The 20,668-nt window shown below is 38.0% G+C and overlaps 1 protein-coding gene across 1 annotated transcript in view; it reads left to right on the top strand.

The window, feature by feature from the left end:
- The window catches only part of GTF2F2 (general transcription factor IIF subunit 2), a 156,899-nt gene that overhangs the window by 117,574 nt on the left and 18,657 nt on the right, over positions 1–20,668 (top strand). Inside the window, exon 6 of the mRNA XM_082859322.1 lies at positions 8,430–8,529. Coding sequence (XP_082715448.1) covers positions 8,430–8,529 — 100 coding nt within the window. The remainder of the gene's footprint in view (positions 1–8,429; positions 8,530–20,668) is intronic.

The following is a 20,668-nucleotide window of genomic DNA, read 5'->3' as shown; positions in this document are numbered from 1 at the left end:
CCTAGAATTAGTACTTAGGCAACACCCACCTCCTGCTGATGAAAGTAATCTGGGAGAAGAGATGGGTGGTGAAATCTGAGTGGCATGAGTGAAACGGGGATGTCAGGAAGATCTCTGAACACCGTCTAAATGGATCTGCCTCACACAAAAGTGTACGCGGGTCAGTGTGGATAAATGTTGGATATAAAATTCTAAACTACTCCTTAGCGATTATGGGCAGAAATGGGCCCAAGTACTATTGTTTAATGTTTCCTGCAGGCATTAGCCTCTTCGGCCGATGAGGTAAAATAATGTGTATGAAATAATCTAGAGCTATTTAGAAAAACTAGAGAAAATCAAGAGGTCCTAGAGAAACCTAGAGAAAATCAAGGACTAAAAAGGTCCAGGAGGTGGAAAAATAGGGCCACTCGCCTCAGTGAAATAGATATCCACAATAAAGGGAAGGAGAGGAATAAAACAGCTACTTCGTTCAGTTGCACCCACTATGCAGTTTGTCTGAGGTGACCCTGTCTCCTGGGAAGAAAAATATTTACATAACCTCCTTGAATCATGCTTTAATATGACGAGGAAGATGGGGAAAGATATTTTTGAAACTAATATTTAGTTTTAAAATGGTTGTGAGGTATCTGCATGACTTAGGAAGATGTTCTGCTCAAATGCGTTTTTCTACTTTTGTTAAACTCAAACTCATGTTCTGGTCACTAATGGTTGATGGTCATATATGACAGATTGATTTGAGTGCCCTAAGGATTAACTCCAAAAATATTTTGACCACATCTGAAATCCAGTAAATTTTTAAAATCTGATATATGAAGTTACCCAAAACTGTAAGCTGCCCTATTGCTGTGGTTAAATTATAATTAGTTCTAATTAGCACTTCCATGAGCATTACACATTTTACCTGCAGCTGAATGGCATTTGGAAAGAAATTTTCTTATCCTTGAAAATGTCAAAGGAGATCAAAGAAAGTGCTTTTTATCTGATGTAGCCAAATATCCCCCATCAGGGTAAAGGATGAACACAGATTCCATAAATCTAATCAGTGAAGCAGATAATTATTAGAAGTTATGTTTATTCAAATAACTTCCATACATTTCTGTTTAGTGTGGCTACTGAAGTGATTACAGTAAGTAAAATAATAATAAAATGTACTGAATGCGTCCCATGGGACAGGTCATTTATTGTTTTGTAAAGATTATCTCACTTATTTCTGTTGTTGTAATTCTCATTTTTCCCCGTGAGAGCACCAAGGTGTTGAAGAGATTGACTAACTTGACCAAGGTAACACCTAATAGTAGAACTGGACCTTAAAACTGGAGTCTGGGTTCAGACCCTACCATACCATGATATGGTACATTCTTTCTAAACTAAGCATTGTTCAGAGTTGTTCTGTGTGCCATAGGTTTGCTTAATCCGTGATTTTTTTTTTTTAATGGGAAATTATCAGCATGAATCTGAATACAAAAGGTATTTCTTTGTTGCCTTTTTGAAAACAGTCATCCCTGGGTATCCATGGGACATTGGTTCCAGGACCCGCTGCAGACACCAAAATTCACAGATGTGCAAGTTCCTTATGTAAAATGGTATAATACAGCTGGACCTTGTTATCCGTGTGTTTTGCATCCTCAGATATGGAGGACCCGACCGTATTGAGTTATAAATATGGTTCCTGGTCCTTTTGATAGATAAGCTTTTACCCGCCACCCCTGGGAATCATACCAAATTATTTAGGCTTTTTACTTTTCCTGGAGTATGGAGAAGGGAAATAAAATGAAAAGTTCTTAAAAATGAAACAAGTATTTTTGTCATTCATCATCCTTCGGAGTTTAGGGTAATTTCATTTCTAGCATAAAAAGAGTAGCTACTTGGTCATGTATTGAGAAACAATCAATGTTCCCTGATTAGCTAAACTCTTTTCCTCATGTGTTTCTGCTTTGTGCCTGTACCAAAATATTGACTAGGGTATTTGATTAACAGGAAAAGCATAAGCAGTAAAGGGTTTCTTACATCAAATGCTATTGCTTCCTTCTGCCCCCCTTCTTTTTCCCCTTCCCTATCACACACACTCTTACACTGAAATCACAACTTTCTAAGGTAAAAAAACAATTTGCTTTCATGAGATGATACAAGAAGTCATGCCTTTCTTGGACTAAAGAAAAAACACATTGCAAAGAAAAAGTTTCAAGCGACCAAAGTTTATAATTACTTGAACAAAAACTCCAGGCAGTGCAAACCTTAGATACCTTGTTGCTTCCCAGACTCCTAAGAACCAGTTGCATGTGCTGTCTTCCTGACCCACTTCCTCCCATTTGGACATCTGTAGTACTTGCATGCAACCAGAGCACTGGTGACTGGGAAGTAATGCTACTGCTTAGGCTAAAGGGATCCACTGAAGGTGCCTTCAAGTTCAAGATATTAAGTAGATTACATAAGGAAGGACTATGAGAGAAAAGGAAACTACATAAGATAGTAAAAATGTTCTGGCCATCAGGTAAGATATTTATATTTTGGACTGTTGAGTGGAGATTGTGTTGTTTAGCTCACAGATTAGGTAAACAGATACTCTCCGGAATGTTGGTGATATATGCTCTTCCTGGAGAAGTGAAAATTGGATTGACAGTCACAGTGTTTTGGTGAAAAAGAAAAAATTAGGCAAAAATTAAACCAAGACACATAAAATATCTTCATTACACTGTCATTTATTTCACCTTACCCAACACATACCAAAAACTTGCAGATGGCTGTTGTTTCTAACGAATCTAGGAGAAAACAAGGTGCGTTGTCAATTATCGTTTCCCTCGCCAGATGTAGGTCCCTTCCGAACAACTTGCTAGCTAATGTAATGGACGCGTTTTGGACATAATATATTTTCTTAAATAGCTATAAATATTTTAAGTTGGGATAGTATATGTTTACCAACTTGAAAAGACATCTGGATTGCCTCATTATGTTTAAGATGCAGTGATATAAGAGCACTGGACGAGGAATCTTGAATTTTTTTCCCTTTCAGACAAGCTGTATGATCATGGGCAAGTCACCCTCACGCTGGGACTTAATTAGTGATTTGAATTATATTACTCTCATGTAAAAGAATTCAACTCAGCGTTAAGTCTTTCATTAAGAGGGAACTGTTAGGACTCACCGACCTAGAGAACAGACTTCTGGTTGCCTGTGAGGGGTGGCGGGCAGGGAGAGGATTGGGGGTTTGGGGTTAGCAGATGCCAACTAGTATATATAGGATGGATAAGCAGCAAGGTCCTGCTGGGTAGCACAGGGAACTGTATTCAGTATCCTGTGATAAAGCATAATGGAAAAGAATCTGAAAAAGAATATATATGTATATATATCTGTAACTGAGTCACTTTGCTGTACAACAGAAATTAACACAACATTGTAAATCAACTATACTTCAATAAAATTTTAAAAAAACAATCATAGGGAGGAGAAAAAGAGGGAGCTGTTAGGTTGAATCATATGAAATTGCTAGTTTTATAAAAAGCCAAAAATGATCAAAATTCTGTATCATATAGGAGATATTTTTTGACTGTTTGAGCACGAGCTAAAATGCCCTCTCCTAAGAGGAATCTGGGAGAGTCCATCAGCCAGCTCATGGATCTCAGGATGGCAGCGTGGGATTGGAGGTGCAGGGAATTGCAAGGTCCTTCAACAAAATTGTGTAGTTTTGATGCCAGTGTTTATGACGCACTTGTGTCATGGCTTTCTTAGATCTAGTAATAATTCTTAGATCTTTGCTGCTGCTTTGCTTAAAACAAAAAACAGGGGCTTCCCCGGTGGTGCAGTGGTTGGGAGTCCACCTGCCGATGCAGGGGACACGGGTTCGTGCCCCGGTCCGGGAGGATCCCGCATGCCGCGGAGCGGCTGGGCCCGTGAGCCATGGCCACTGAGCCTGCGCGTCCGGAGCCTGTGCTCCACAGCGGGAGAGGCCGCGGCAGTGAGAGGCCCGCGTACCGCAAAAAACAAACAAAAAGAACAACAAAAAAAACTGACTCTTTAAATAATAATTCTAGAGAGACTGGGAATTCATTGAGTCCTAGTCTTCTAAGAATGTGAATGTGTATTCTAAATTGTCCTGAAATGGTGGTAATAATTAGCAACACGTATTTTTTTTTAATGGTTTGTAAAACAGGGCCTAGCTGTGTCTAAATGATCACATAGTAATATTTTTCTATTACTTCTTGAAAATAACACCATGTTTTTAAATTTTCTGAAAAAGTTAAGACCCAATTTTTTAAATGGTTGGGACAGCAAAACTTTTAGCTTCCTCCCAATCCAGCATAAAACCTCTGTGTGTAGTTTGCTGTTCAGCTGTACAAACCAAATATTTCCAAATTAAATTATTTTGTACAAGCCTAGTTTTAAACCTCATTTTGACTTTGAAGGCATGTTGAGGTCAGTGATGTTTAATTTGTTGCTTTGTTCAGTGATGAAGTGGAGTTGCAAATTGTTCTGACGCTTCATGAGATAATGTAAAATGGATTATTTAATGTTAAGAACCCTGCTAAATTATTTTAAACTATTCAGGTTAAAGTATTTTAAGATTTAGTTCTTTAAGAATATGTTATATTTTCAGTCCACAGATTAACCTTTTGAGGTGTTTTGTTTTGTTTTAATCTATTTATTTATTTATGGCCGCATTGGGTCTTCGATGCTGCGCGTGGGCTTTCTCTAGTTGCGGTGAGCGGAAGGCTACTCTTTGTTGCGGTGCGTGGGCTTCTCATTGCTGTGGTTTCTCTTGTTGTAGAGCATGGGCTCTAGGCATGTGGGCTTCAGTAGTTGTGGCATGCTGGCTCAGTCGTTGTGGCTCACGGGCTCTAGAGCTCAGGCTCAGTAGTTGTGGTGCACGGGCTTAGTTGCTCCGCGGCATGTGGGATCTTCCCAGACCAGGGCTCGAACCCGTGTCCCCTGCATTGGCAGGCAGATTCTTAACCCCTGTCCCACCAGGGAAGTCCCACCTTTTGAGTTTTGAATCATAAAGATATCTTTTAATTAAAACAAAACGCTTAGACTTGACTTTTTAAATGTATAATAAAAAGGTTAAATTTTAATGTGAGCTTTTTTTAAAAAGTTAATTCAGTGTTTTCCTTTATATATTTAAAAGATTAAATACTTTGAGGATAAAAATGGCATGAGTCATGCCACTCTATGGATGATGAAATTGGCTTTTAGAACTTTTGTATTAGAATTGAAAGGAAAGTGTGCCACATGAACCTGAATCGGGATGCAGTGGCTGAAAATAAATTCTAGTGTAAGAGCATGACGAGAATAAGCTACCGTTTATAAAAATGCACTTACCTGAACAAACTGAAACCCCAAGGAATTTTCAAATTGTGAAGTAAGGGGAACAATCATTTAATGTAGGAGGAAGAAGCTAGCGCATGCCTCCCTCCTTGAAGGCCTCATAAGATCAAATTGTGGAGTGAGGTGATTGAATCAGGAAAGATAATTTAGTGGCAGCATAACAGGTAGATTATCATTTAGAGAGGCCAAACCCCTGAGAATTGATTGCATTAAGGGGATGGGGCTAAGGTTAGAGCACAGAGAGGTGTTCAGAGACAGGTTGCCACTTGGTTATGGGGGGGGGGGGGTTTCCGCCCTTTTTTCAAGGAATTACACATGCTTAGTTCTACCCCTTTGTAAACATTCCTATAACTGTCTTCAATCATTCTTTTCTCTCTAAACGCTTATCTCTTTGTCACTTTGAGACATCTTCTCAGCTTGGAGGAGTGATTTCTGCCCAGTCTTTTTCGCCTCACCTCTTACAAGTTTGGATTGCCCTGCTCCAGCTTACCCTCAAGTGCACATCTTGGAGTTAATCTTTACTTCGTAGCAGCACGCAGTCAGTTGTCATAATATCAACCCCCGGTCCCTCTTCAGTCCTGCAGATAATCCGTTATAGATAAGCGTTTGTTTAATGTTTGTCTTCCACTAATCAAGTCTTTTCTTCAGAGGGAGGCACCCAGGAATCATTTGCTGGACGATTGCCTGTAAGAGGCTCCTTCTGAAGTCTGGTCATGGCACAGCTGGAGCCATGGGGGTGCAGATGTGGGAGAACAGTGGATTAAGCTGGAGAGATATCAGGGACTTGATCCCATAGGGACATGCAGTCATGTAAAGGAGCTTATGTGTCACCCAAGAACAGTTAAGAGGCCACTGAAGGATCGTTAACCCAAGTCCATCTTTGGGTGGACATCTCCCTTCTAGACCTCTAGCTAGTGCCTTCTTCCTGGTTCATAGAAAGTATATTTGGCCCATGAAAAGCAAAGTAACAAACTACATATGATTTATGGTGACATATACAGTAAGTTTCTAAAGACATTTCTAAAGTACTTTTTTTACACTTCATAAAATAATGAATTTATGTATTTAAAGGATATATATGGATTTAAGAATAATTGGAAGGATTAAAATATTTATATTTTAATACAGAAATGGCTATACTCAATTTGGGGATCATAGTTAAAAATAAAACCTGTAGTATTTATAGCTTGCAAATTAAAAAAGCAATTGGTAGATATTTAATATCTTCTGAGGAATTTGGTAGTATATCCCTAAAAATAGGCAGAAATAAACAGAAATAACTCCAACCAAGTAATTAAATAATAAGAATGTTATAAAAGCAGGTACCTTTTATACTGCAAGTTGTGCCTTTGAAGGAATTTTATTTTATTTTTTTAACGTCTTTATTGGAGTATAATTGCTCTACAATGGTGTGTTAGTTTCTGCTTTATAACAAAGCGAATCAGCTGTACATATACATATATCCCCGTATCCCCTCCCTCTTGCGTCTCCCTCCCACCCTCCCTATCCCACCCCAGCTTACCATTCCCACTCCCTGTGTCCTCAAGTCCATTCTCTAAGTCTGCATCTTTATTCCTGTCCTGCCCCTAGGTTCTTCAGAACCTTTTTTTTTTTTTTTTAGGTTCCATATATATGTGTTAGCATACAGTATTTGTTTTTCTCTTTTGAAGGAATTTTAAATGAAAATTTTTAGTTCCTGTTCTGTTGAACCAAAGAATTTAAAGTCCCATTAAAATAAAGTAATACGATGTTCAACATGTATTATTTTTAAATGACCAACATTTTTAAGGCTTTCAAACTAAGAAATGATTTTTCGTTTTCCTTTAAGAAAGTATACTTCCTTTTCTGATTATGAAAGTGATTGATGCTTATTGCAGAAAATTTAGAAAGCATATGGAAATCTTAAATGCATTCATTTTGCTCTCTTTCTTCCCATTCTTTCATGTTAAGTTCCATTTTCTTTAAAAACCCACCTTCTTTTTTTTGTCTGTATCAAGTAGGTAATTTTCTAACATGGTTCTCAGTTTCTTTGCTGTGACCATTGCATTTCACTAGTTCCTTTTGGGTTCATTTTACTTTTTGCTGAAATGAATCCTTGAGTAGTTCTCTCAGTGAGGACCTGTGAATGATAAACTTTGTTTTTGTACAAAAATACTTTTATTTCACTCTTACTCTTCAGTTATAATTTAGCTAGACATGGTTGGCAATTTTTTTTCTATAGTACTTTAAATATATTCTTGTATTCTGATATCTTGCTGGTGAGAAGTCTAGAGGTACAGTGGTATCTTCTGTCCTTTAAAAAATAGTCACTTTGATTAAAAAAAAAAGTCATTTTGAAAGCTACACCATTTTCCCCCTTAAAACATTTTTTAGATTTACTGTGCTCATATACCAAAGAATTAATTTTTAAAATAAGAAGTAAATGGTTGAATGTGAGTCACTGGGTATGGTAATATTTAGTCCAAAACAAAATCTCCTCAGATTGCTATTTGAATATATATATTTATAATATGCTATACCTAGTGTCATAGGTTTATTTTATGGCTCTTTTTTCCAAAAGTGATGTTTTTAATTATATTTTAATTTAGATGGATGGAGTCCTACAGTTGGACAACCAATGCTGTCCAATAGAAATTTCTGTGATGATGGAAATGTTATTTATATGCACTGTCCATTGAAGCAGCTACTAGCCACTAGATCCTGAATGCTGATGTGTCATCTTTTTATCATACTTTAATCTCATCAAATGAATAGAAGTTTTGGATTAATACCTTGATTAGTTTTCGACCATATAACTTAAGATAATTCATTTTTACATGCAAATTTTTTTCTAGAAATTTAAAGCTGATTAGCTTCTTTGTTTTAAAACTTAAAGTTTGACTGCAAAGTATAGGTTTAGAAGGAAGCTGTAGAACTAAATGACATGGTTTGTATGTTTAGCTTATGGTCTGGTTTCTACATTATTGTCATATTCAGTGTGTTTTTGAAGTATTAAGACTGATGTATCTTCTTTATATATTAAGTATTAGTCTTGAAGAATTATAGGAATAACTCTTCAGGTTTCACCCGGTAAACAAGTAAGTTTGTTAACAATGCCTTCTGTTTTTCAGATTACAGATAGAAGAATCTTCCAAACCTGTGAGGCTATCGCAGCAACTGGACAAAGTTGTGACAACCAATTACAGACCTGTTGCTAATCATCAATACAATGTAAGTCTTCATGTCTTTCTTCACTCTGTTCTGTCTTTAATATCACAAACTCTTAGGTTTGGAAAGGACCTTGGCAGTCACATAACTTGCTGTCAGGCGCTTGAGTTATCCAGACTTAGTGAGGAAGATAACAGTTTGCCAAGCATAGAAAAGATATTCACTGTGTATCCTAAATCATACGATGAGAAGAAGGCAACCACTGTTCAAATGACTCCTGAAAAGTTTTTCAAAGAAATAAAACACTTCATTTTTCAATGTTTCTAATGTTTTAGTGTCCTTAATAAATATTAGTTTTGCTGTTTTTTCTCAATACCTTTATTACTGAGAGTTTTTAATGTTTTGACAAAAAGTTTTAAAGGCCATGAAACAATGATAATTTTTCCCATTGATTATTAAGATGGCTTTGCATAGTTTCAACTTTTATGGGCATTTTTATGGCCTCACACTACCATTCAAAGCAAGGACTGCCTGTGTGTATGTGTGTGTGTATTTAAACCTCTTTTATTGAAGTATATCATATATACTATATTTATTATATATATACACAGCATATATATACACACACACACAGTATGTATTTTCTGTGTGTATAAAATATGTATACACATGTATACATATAATGTGTACTTTGTGCCAGGCACTGTTCTTACTATTGTAACTACTGCTCCTATCCTTATTTTACAGATGAAGTAACTGAGGCACAGAGAGGTTAGCTTACTTGAGGTCACACAGCCAGTAATGAGCCAGTCCAGGTGTTGAATCAGATAGTCTGTTTTAAGAGCCTTACTTTTTTTTTTTTTAATTGAAGTATAGGTGGTTTATAATATTGCATTAGTTTCAGGTGTCCAGCAAAGTGATGTGGTTATGCACATTGTAGGTTATTACAAGATACTGAATATAGTTCCCTGTGCTATACAGTAGGTCCTTGCTGTTTGTTTTATATATAGTCGTGTGTATCTGTCAATCCCATACTCCTGATTTATCCCTCCCCCTACTTCCCCTTTGGTGGCCATAAGTTTGTTTCCTGTGTCTGTGAGTAGGAGCCTTACTCTTAATGAACCACTGTGCTGTGTTGTTGCACATTATTAGCAGTGCTAAAAGGGCTAAGGGTTCTGGGTCTTGAAGTACCTGCAGCGTCAGGAGAAATGTGATGATTTTCTGAAAATAAAAGGAAGCCTAAGTTAAGTAGCAATTAAGAGTTGATAACCTGTGTCCTCCTTTGTTGCTTAAGATTCCCCTTGATACTGAGTTTAGGAAGAAATAAACACTCTTTAAGACTGGCCTTAAGTTCCAGGCTTATTCAGTGACGCAGATAGTATCTGCCAAACCACTGCTTTATGATATTTGAATTTCTTTTGGTTATTTTACGTGAAAGGTAGCAAATGCAAGTGTCTCCAGGACCAAGCAGGCATCTGTCTGGGTGGGATGCTGAAATTTAAGAAGATAAGTGGTAGAGACTGATGAACTGGAGTGTATGTGCCCCTTCTAAAGACATTCAGATATTAAAAATTGCTACACTGTGTGGATTTAGTCAAGCAAGTCACAATTCAGCTGCATGCACGCAGGCTTTCGTTTTATAGCCTCTGGTTATGTGTCAGGGGAAAAATAAACTAAAAAAGAGGATAGGCAAGATAAGTGGGGACAAACATAAGATAATCCAAGAGAGGTATTTTTATGATGTCTGTTGACTGAGACAAGTAAGTAGAAGTCTCCTTCTTTGTCCTCTTCTATTCCAGTCTTTTCTACTCTTAGATGGGAATACATACAACCTTCTGGAGCCAAGTGGAAACAGAGAAGTGAAATAGGATAGGTCTTACTTGTCTTTGCCTCTCTTCTTCATTGATATGCTTCTCCTGTAGCCCCTGACTATGCTTTTTTCTCCACTTATGGGTCAGGCTTCTGTATACCTGTTTCTACTCTTGTGTAAGTTTTTATTGCAGTGAGGACAAGGAAGACCACACCTTCCATAGGCTATAAAAAGATACAGCCTTTCTGGAGAGAAGTTTGGTAATTTGTGTCAAAAGCACTATAAAAGGATACATCCTTTGATCTAGCAGTCTTATATCTAAGAATTTATCCTAGTAAGACAAGTGGCCAAAGATGTATATGCAATAGTGTTTCTCCCTATTGCTTAAGATAGGAAAAGGTCAGAAACACTCGTCCCAAAATAAGGATTAGTTCAGTACTTTAGGTTGTTATTTTTTGATGGTAGGCTCTAGAGTGATTTTATCCTAATTTTCCTCTTTATGAAATCTTTTTTGAATTGTTGGAATTGTCACAGTGAGCATGTATTGTCTGAATTGTTACAGTGGGCAGTAAAACTTTTCTGTTGGAATGGGAAAGGGAAGAAAGCTAGGGAAGAGTGTTAGTACTTAGCCATGACAATGTCCTTCCACAGTTATGTAAGGTTTGTCTTCTGTCAACAAAAATAATATTTTTTTAATGCCTGCTTTATGCCTGAGATACCTACTCTTGGTGAACCAAATAAATAAAATTCCTGTCTTCACGGAGCTACCACTTCTTTCAATTTCTCTGGTCATGCCTTTTCAGACCCCATTTGGGGTATAATCTATATTTCCTTTGACCTAGTGAGTCCACATTTGTATATTATAATTGTTTTTTCTTAAATTCCGTTATAAGGGTCACTCTTGTTATACTACCACATACCATCATTTCTGAGGCAAAAGGAAAATCTCTCTTAGGTCAGTCAAAGCTGGCACCTTTGCTTAGTATTAAAGCTCTGACCTCTATCCAATTCATACACAGAGTGACATTGGCACTATATCTACCTGTCAGGTATAGAAGATACATTCCAAATGTCATTTTTAGAATGTTTTTCATTGCTTTCTTTCTACTGCTAAAATAAATACAAATATATTGTATATTCTAAACCACTCATTAGGATATAAACCTATCTCATCTCAAGAGGGAGGGGATATGGGGACAAGTGTATGCACATGGCTGATTCGCTTTGTTGTGCAACAGAAACTAACAGGGTATTGTGAAGCAATTATACTCCAATAAAGATCTATTTAAAAAAAAAAGGAAAAAAAGCCATCACATCCACTTTAAAGACTCTTTTTAACATTAAGTGACATTTCAGTTCATGGTAACAGCCTTCGTTAAGGTTGTCAGAGCGTAAATGAGTCGTTAATATTAACGTAATTACAGTGATGAGTCATATAGTAATCTTTGATTAACAGAGATTGACTGTAACTTACCACATTATGTTATTTGAATCTTTAGTGAATTTTTTCCATGGGATTGTATCAAAATGGGTGAAGGCACCTGCATAGCTTTTAAAAGGATATTCAGTATTATAATGCCAACTGTAAGAAGAGTATAAAACTTTTGTTATTATTGTCAGGAACATTAATTTTTAAGTGATTGAGAAACTTCAATGTAGTTCATTCAACAAGAATGACTTAGAGATTATGTAATCAAGATGTTCAGTTTTATTTATTTAAAAAATTTTTTTAATTAATTTATTTTTGGCTGCGTTGGGTCTTTGTTGCTGCGCGCGGGCTTCCTCTAGTTGTGGTGAGCAGGGGCTACTCTTCATTGCGATGCACGGGGGTTCTCGTTGCAGTGGCTTCTCTTGTTGCAGAAGACAGGCTCTAGGTGCGCGGGCTTCAGTAGTTGTGGTGCACGGGCTTAGTTGCTCCACGGCATGTGGGATCTTCCCGGACCAGGGCTCAAACCTGTGTCCCCGGCATTGGCAGGTGGATTCTTAACCACTGTGCCACCAGGGAAGTACTAAGATACTCAGTTTTTTGTGGTTTTTTTAAACATCTTTATTGGAGTATAATTGCTTTACAATGGTGTGTTAGTTTCTGCTTTATACCAGAGTGAATCAGCTATACATATACATATATCCCCATATCTCCTCCCTCTTGCATCTCCCTCCCACCCTCCCAGTCCCACCCCTCTAGGTGGTCACAGACCACCGAGCTCATCTCCCTGTGCTATGCGGCTGCTTCCCACTAGCTATCTGTTTTACAGTTGGTAGTGTATATATGTCCATGCCACTCTCTCAGTTCGTCCCAGCTTAACCTTCTCCCTCTCTGTGTCCTCAAGTCCCTTCTCTACGTCTGCGTCTTTATTCCTGTCCTGCCCCTAGGTTCTTCAGAAACTTTTTATTTTTTTTTTTAAGATTCTGTATATATGTGTTAGCATATGGTATTTGTTTTTCTCTTTCTGACTTGCTTCACTCTGTATGACAGACTCTGGGTCCATCCACCTCACTACAAATAACTCAATTTCGTTCTTCTTATGGCTGAGTAATATTCCATTGTATATGTGTGCCACATCTTCTTTATCCATTCATCTGTCGATGGACACTTAGGTTGCTTCCATGTCCTGGCTATTATAAATAGAGCTGCAGTGAACATTGTGGTACATGACTTTTTTTGAATTACGGTTTTCTCAGGGTATATCTATTTAGGTCTTCTGCCCATTTTTGAATTGGGTTGTTTGTTTTTTTGACACTGAGCTGCGTGAGCTGCTTGTAAATTTTGGAGATTAATCCTTTGTCAGTTGCTTCATTTGCAAATATTTTTTCCCATTCTGAGGGTTGTCTTTTCATCTTGTTTATGGTTTCCTTTGCTGTGCAAAAGCTTTTTTTTTTTTTTTTTTTTGCGGTACTTGGGCCTCTCACTGTTGTGGCCTCTCCTGTTGCAGAGCACAGGCTCTGGACACGCAGGCCCAGTGGCCATGGCTCACGGTCCTAGCCGCTCCGCGGCATGTGGGATCTTCCTGGAACGGGGCACGAACCCATGTCCCCTGCATCGGCAGGTGGACTCTCAACCACTGTGCCACAGGGAAGCCCCTGTGCAAAAGCTTTTAAGTTTCATTAGGTCCCATTTGTTTATTTTTGTTTTTATTTCCATTTCTCTAGGAGGTGGGTCAAAAAGGATCTTGCTGTGATTTATGTCAAAGAATGTTCTTCCTATGTTTTCCTCTAAGAGTTTTATAGTGCCTGGCCTTCCATCTAGGTCTTTAATCCATTTTGAGTTTATTTTTGTGTATGGTGCTGGGGAGTGTTCTAATTTTCTTTTACATGTAGCTGTCCAGTTTTCCCAGCACCATTTATTGAAGAGGCTGTCTTTTCTCCATTGTATATTCTTGTCTCCTTTATCAAAGATAAGGTGACCATAGGTGTGTGGGTTTATCTCTGGGCTTTCTATCCTATTCCGTTGATGTATATTTCTATTTTTGTGCCAGTACCATACTGTCTTGATTACTGTAGCTTTGTAGTATAATCTGAAGTCCGGGAGCCTGATTCCTCCAGCTTTGTTTTTCTTTCTCAAGATTGCTTTGGCTATTCGGGGTCTTTTGGGTTTCCATACAAATTGTGAAATTTTTTGTTCTACTTCTGTGAAAAATACCATTGGTAGTTTGATAGGGATTGCATTGAATCTGTAGATTGCTCTGGGTAGTATAGCCATTTTCACAGTGTTGATTCTTCCAATCCAAGGACATGGTATATCTGTCTCTCCATCTGTTTGTATCATCTTTAATTTCTTTCATCAGTGTCTTATAGTTTTCTGCATACAGGTCTTTTGTCTCCTTAGGTGGCTTTATGATGTCCAGTTTTAAATTCAATATGAGGTTGAAATGTTCTCAAACTTTTGCCAGGTGGAGCTATATAAACATGAAGCCCAGTATTTCATTTTAACAGTTGAGGTTCTTTTAATGCAATTTTCAGGACAGAAATAAGGGGGAAAAAATTTGTACAAAAAATTTTAAAGGAGGTGGAAATGACATATATATTTGTAAAAGAATATCCATACATACATTTGATCAGAAAGAAACCACTTTGCATTTACCCCCAGAAACATTTTCACTCACCTGTGACACCTAGATAAATTTACATTTGGTATATATGATCATCTCCAAATATTTGAATTCCTACTTTGTACATAGAGCTTTTCTAAGCATTAAATTTAAATTTATCTCTTTGCTTCACAAACTATCTGGGATATGATACCTACTATTCTTGCCATTCAGAAAGCATTTTGGGAGCCAAAAACAATGATATTAGTAGCATTATCTCTTAGAATAGTCCTTCCTTGAAAGCTTGGCCGTGAAAACTCACCCTTTAGTAGGATGTGACCTGTCAGGTTTCTCCCTTCGTGGCCTTTCCTCTGCCTATTAGATCATCATTAAGTTTCTGAAACTTTTTCCAGAGAAAGTTTTTTGAAACACTAATTTTATGAGAATCTCCTTGAAAAAAAAGAGTTGTGTAAAAAGAATTGTGTGTTAAAAGAACTTGTAGATTCTGGTTATATCCTCCCCCTTCAATATTGACACTGCATTTAATATACTAAAGTTGGGAACCTCTAGGAATTTGTTTAATCCTGCATTTTGTAAACATTTGAACATCACATTCCCCATCCCCCATCCTTTCACGTAGCAAAAACAAACTATGAAAAATAATGGCTGTCAAAATATGATTTACAAAAGGGCCAATTGGGGGAGGGGGAGATTTTGGAACTTATATTTTTCTTGGGTTTTACCTAATAAAGGAAAGAAATTGAGCTCTAGAAATATTTACAATGGGGATTGACCTTGGTACCCTTATGCAGTCCCTGTGCTAATCAGTCATTTTTCATTAGAGGAGCAGAAGTTGTACAACGCAAGGACTTCCCTGGCTGTTTGGTGGTTAAGACTCCAAGCTTCCATCGCAGGGGGCACAAGTTCGATCCCTGATCGGGGAACTAAGATCCCACATGCCACATGGTGTGGCCAAAGAAAAAAGAAAGAAATTGTGCAACACAGAGGGGTTGGCATTGGTGCTTTCAGCACCTCACGCTTTTGTTTTCAGCATTTTAGGTTTGGTGCTAAATTTAAGGATTTACAGATTATAGTATCTATTATTAACTAAATTCAATCTCAAAAAGTGAATAAATGGCTTAAAAAGATTCCAACAAAGAAACTGTAGATTAAAGATAATAGTAATGAAGCAAATATATATCAACGTGAAAGTGGCAAAACTGACACTTCTCTTCTAAAACCGTCTCTTGGAATTCCCTGGTGGTCCACTGTTTAAGACTCGGCACTTTCACTGCTGTGCGCCCAAGGTTCGATCCCAGGTCGGGGAGCTAAGATCCCGTGAGCCGTGTGGCATGGCAAAAAAAAAATCTCTTTTATTAGTCACTTTGTGAGGTAGAAACAGTGATGACGTGATCAAATCTGACAAGAACTTGGCCCTCCCGAAAAGGAAATTATCATTCTAAATATGGCTTGTGATCCCCTGTCTTTAATGATTCAGTTAGTGTCTATCATGGAAGAAGAAACAACTCCAGATATTTCAAGCCGAAAGGGACTTAAAGTAGGGAACTGGTAACAAATGGTTTACGGAATGGAATAACAAAAATGGAAGGGCTGAGGTTGCCAGAGATGAGGAAGCTGCTGCTTCCAGAGGTGCTTCCACAGCACAAGAGAAGAAAACCGCCCTTCCTCCTGCTTCCTTCTTCCATTGGCAGAGCCCCAGCTGGGAACAGGCTGGCAGGGGGGTCTCGGAAGTGTGGCCTGCAGTCCCCTGACGCTGCCACCACCGCCACCAAGGCTGGGAGCTGAAGGCTTATTGGAAATAATTTGACATAGTGACCCTTGACCTTTGTGTTGTACCGTAAATTGTATTAGCTGTTGCTGGTTCAAAGCCATCACAGTTTGCAATTCATTTAAAGACTAAGCATCCAGAACATGAAGACGGATCCACTGTATTTTGAGAGCAAAACAAAAAAAAGTGTTTTGTAATTTTGACAAATTAAATTAAAACTTATTCCTAAAATAGTTTTATTTTTATTTCATCTCTTTAAATTTTTTGTTCTTGTATGCTTTATAAAGATAATTGTGCATATTAATACAGAATACATTTTTTAATAATTTACAAATATATATTCATATAGTTCATGCTTTACATTTTTTACTGATTGGGATTTCCCCAGTGGTCCAGTGGGTAAGACTCAGCGCTTTCACTGCTGAGGGTCTGGGTTCCGTTCCTGGTCAGGGAGCTAAGATCCCACAAGCTGCGTGGCGAGGGAAAAAAAATATTTTTTTTACTGATAGAGTTGTATAATCAAAATATAGAGTCGGCTGATGTGTAAGATTCCTTTCAGCTCCCTCCACCCCTGATCGCAAGTAAGGGTGCTTGTGTATGTGTGTTCTGGTTGACGTTGTGGACATCATCATCCAGCCCGTGTAAATGTCACAGTATTCTTATATGTAGTCTCCATCTTATGACCTTTCTCATAAGGACTCCCTTTTCTCATAAGGATTTGTGTCTTCTCTTGTCTAGACAGTGGTTCTCAATGCTGGCTGTACACTAGAATCACCTGGGAAGCTTTTAAAAAGAGAAATACCTCCAGAGATTGATTGTATTGATCTACTATGGAGGCCAACTGTCTTAAATTTTTAAGTTCCCTAGGTAATTCTAGCATTCCGCCACTGATCCACAGTTACAGGCATTTTTTATAGCTCTGTCTGCCATCTCCTGTTGGGATGGGGAGCAAAAATGATGCCCGGGAGACCAGGAAGTCTCTTTCCACTAAACCTAAGACTTTTAAAAAGGTTTAGTATCTTCTCGTCTCTGTTATCATCAATCCCCCTCTATGCCCCACCCACCCCAGCTTGAAAAAAGATTTCTCTTTCCCTTTTTTTTTCCTGGCAAGAGCTCTTAGTCTGAAAATGATAGACAATTAGAAAAATTGAACTAGAAAACTACTGTTGGAGGTAATAGAACTATTACATAAAATCTTGAAGTAAACCCCCAGCAACTAAAAAGAAAATTTATTTTATGCATACTCTGTTTCCTTCTGTGTGGCAACCAACTGTGTTAGTCTTCAGAGCTAGGGTTGTTGGCAATGGGGGGGGTTTGCTTGGCTTTTTGTTTTGTTCTCAGGTATCTGTATGAATTTGGAATTTTGCTGATTAAAATGGATGCCGGCAGGACTGTATCTAAAGGCCTTTCGGCAATATTTGCCTACTGTAGTATATAGCGTAGTATAAGGATACATGCTTCGTTCATTTGAATTTGCACACGAAGGACTGATCAACTCTAAAGAAATAATTTCCTCCCAAGAGATAACAACACACTAAACAGAAACAGGAGCATTGGGGGTGGGGGGGAGTCTTTCATAAGGATTTAAAATGCAAACCATGATATTCAAGGCTGTCATGCTCACTTTAAAAGTTAAAATACAAGCCTCCACAAAGACTGCCTTGACAAAGCAATCAAAATATTTCTGCAAACAACAATCTAGAAATTTACAGACATTTGTATTATAATACTTTAATTGGCAGTGGGTGGCATTTATAATTTTAGTCAGTGATTATTGTTTCAGTAATGATGGTTGAACAGCTCTATACCACATCCACAGTGGATTTTCAACATTTGGTTGCGTTTTTAGTCTTGAATAATTTGTTTTTCATTTTGAAAGTAAAATTGTATATGATGGATTTTTTGGATTGTAAAAATTTGTAACTAGAGATTAAATTTAATGTTCTTTCTGAATTGACATTTATTTTTATGCAGCTGGTTACACTGTAGTCTGTGGTCATTGGGGGCAGATATAAGATCAGTAATTAAAATTCATATAATATAAAAGCTATTTCTAGTCCAGTAACTCTCCTACTAATACTTTGTGGTAGCTGCTAAAAAGTTAGAAAATATGACTGCTTTGAGTGTCATCTCCTTATAATGCCAGTACAAAACAAAATGCCCAAAGGGAAAAGAGCTAAAATGAGAAGAAATAGCATTATCTCAAAACAGTAGTCTTCTCCTAAACTAGTTCATATCATTTGTAGCTTATTTGTAGAATTAATTTTATTTGTAGTACAAAGTTGTAAGTGCAATATTAAGATTGGCATTTCTACACTGTTTGGCTTAAAAGAGAAAAGTTACCTCAGGGATCTTAGTTTTGTCCTGAGTATAAGTTATTAATAACTAAATGATCATGGAAGTAATTTCAGTCCCTTTTTATAGTTATACATATATTGGAACTACCTGGTACCACAGAGCAGAATTTGGGTTATGAGCCTGTCTTGGACATTATCAAAAAAGATTTAAATAATGCTGTACTGCAGAAATTTTGTTTTAAAACAGTCTTTTCTGTAGGTTATCCTATAGTACAGGCCCTGAGGGCATTAAAGAGATATATGTCTGGGTTTTCAGATTATGTTTCTAAGTGTTTTTTTTTTTCTTTTGCAAATATTTGATTGATTGATTGAAGTATGGTTGATTTACAATGTTGTGTTAGTTTCAGGTGCGCTTTTAAGTGTTTTTATTTCACTAGTCAAAAGTAAAGTTAGGCTGCACTGTCCCCTGGGTTATTGAGCCATTGATAGACATGGTTAACACAGAAAGACAAGCATACAAGTCTAGTCTGTTTTCTCCACAATTTAAAGAAGGAAAGCAGCAATGTTAAATACAGTGTTTTGAGATTGAAACATGTAAACCAAGATTTTAAAAAAAATTTCTGTGTAGAATTGGTGCTTTTCTCAGTACTCATTGACATTACAAATCACAACCTAATCTGACTCTTAATCTTATCCTCAGTATTTTTTTTCACTATTTTTTTAATATCTATTTATTTATATTATTATTTGGCGGGTCTTAGTTGTGGCACACAGGATTTTTCGTTGCAGCACACAGGCTTCTCTCTACTTGTGGCGCGAGGGCTCCAGAGCGTGTGGGCTCAGTAATTGCGGTGCATGGGCTTAGTTGCCCCGAGGCATGTGGGATCTTAGTTCGCCGACCAGGGATCAAACTGGCGTCCCCTGTGTTGCAAGACGGATTCTTAACCACTGGATCACCAGGGAAGTCCCTTATCCTCAATATTGATTTTGAAGTTTCTTTCTAATTTATTCTAAATTCTTTTCATCAGTCCTTTTGGGTCTGACATATGGCTTTAGGGTTGGGACAACTTGATAACAAACACTTAAGTTTTTCTCTCCACTGCCAGCTAGAATGTATGCCCTCTCTGAACTGGGCCATCTTGCTTTACCAGCACGTTTCTTTACTTGAAAACATTTTTGTTCATCTTCCTAGCTTCTCGAGTCTTTTTTTTTTTTTTTTTTTTTTTTTTTTTGGCGGTACACAGGCCCCTCACTATCGTGGCCTCTCCCGTTGTGGAGCACAGGCTCCGGACGCGCAGGCTCAGCGGCCATGGCTCACGGGCCCAGCCGCTCCGTGGCATGTGGGATCTTCCTGGACCGGGGCACAAACCCGTGTCCCCTGCATCGGCAGGCGGACTCTCAACCACTGCGCCACCAGAGAAGCCCTCGAGTCATTTTACACAAGGAAGAGATGGCTAAAGGTGGAAGCTGAATATACCGTAACTTCTGTTTCCTATTTCCTTAATTTAACTTTTTCCATCGTCTTTCAGCATAACTTAAAGCTGGGACAGAAGAGAAGACAGAATATCATACAACTGTAGCTCCACACTTAGAGTCCAAAGCCTAGCACTGGTCTTTTGCTAGGTCCCCACTTCTTTGTCTTGTTTTTCTTGAGGACCAGTGGCTTCTCCCTAAATGAGAGCCCACATCCCACTCAAGCCTGCGGGAAGGGAATAGGCTTTCCCCACTCCTCCTTAGTCTGATTCTATCTCCCTCTGTTTTCTAGATACCAAGTTAAGTTTCTCTTAGTCCCCACTTGGTCAGAGTAAAGGGCTATAGCATCTTCATCCCGTGGTCCAGACTTTCATACTCTTTTACCAGGCCCTCCTTTCTAGACTGTCCATCACAGTGGACAAAGCAAACCCTTTCAAATACAGGGCACCTGTGGAAGGGAATGTCAGGATGCAAACTAAGTACAAATGTAAGTAGGGGGAAATAATGACATATTTGAGACCTTGGTCAGCAAAGCAAGGCTTAAAGATTAATCCCTCAAGGCATTCCATGATCTCATTCTTCTTTTTAATCCAAAGACTGTTTGGATTTGTGGGTTTTGGCCTGGTCTGTCGTGATTTCTTTCTCCATCATACAGCCACTGTCTTAGTTCTTTCTATCCTTCTTTTGACCCGAGAGAAAGAAAATTCTTCCCTGAGTGGCCCTCAGGTAGATCTCTGTTGGTCTTGGCTATCTCTGCAGCCTCCTTTCTCTGAGAATTGGGGCAGAATCTGTAATTCTGCCTTTT

The sequence above is a fragment of the Leucopleurus acutus genome (assembly GCF_964270905.1).
Source record: "Leucopleurus acutus genome assembly, chromosome: 18".
NCBI classification, from domain to species: Eukaryota; Metazoa; Chordata; class Mammalia; order Artiodactyla; family Delphinidae; genus Leucopleurus; species Leucopleurus acutus.
This window is presented reverse-complemented; position numbering and strand designations above follow the sequence as displayed.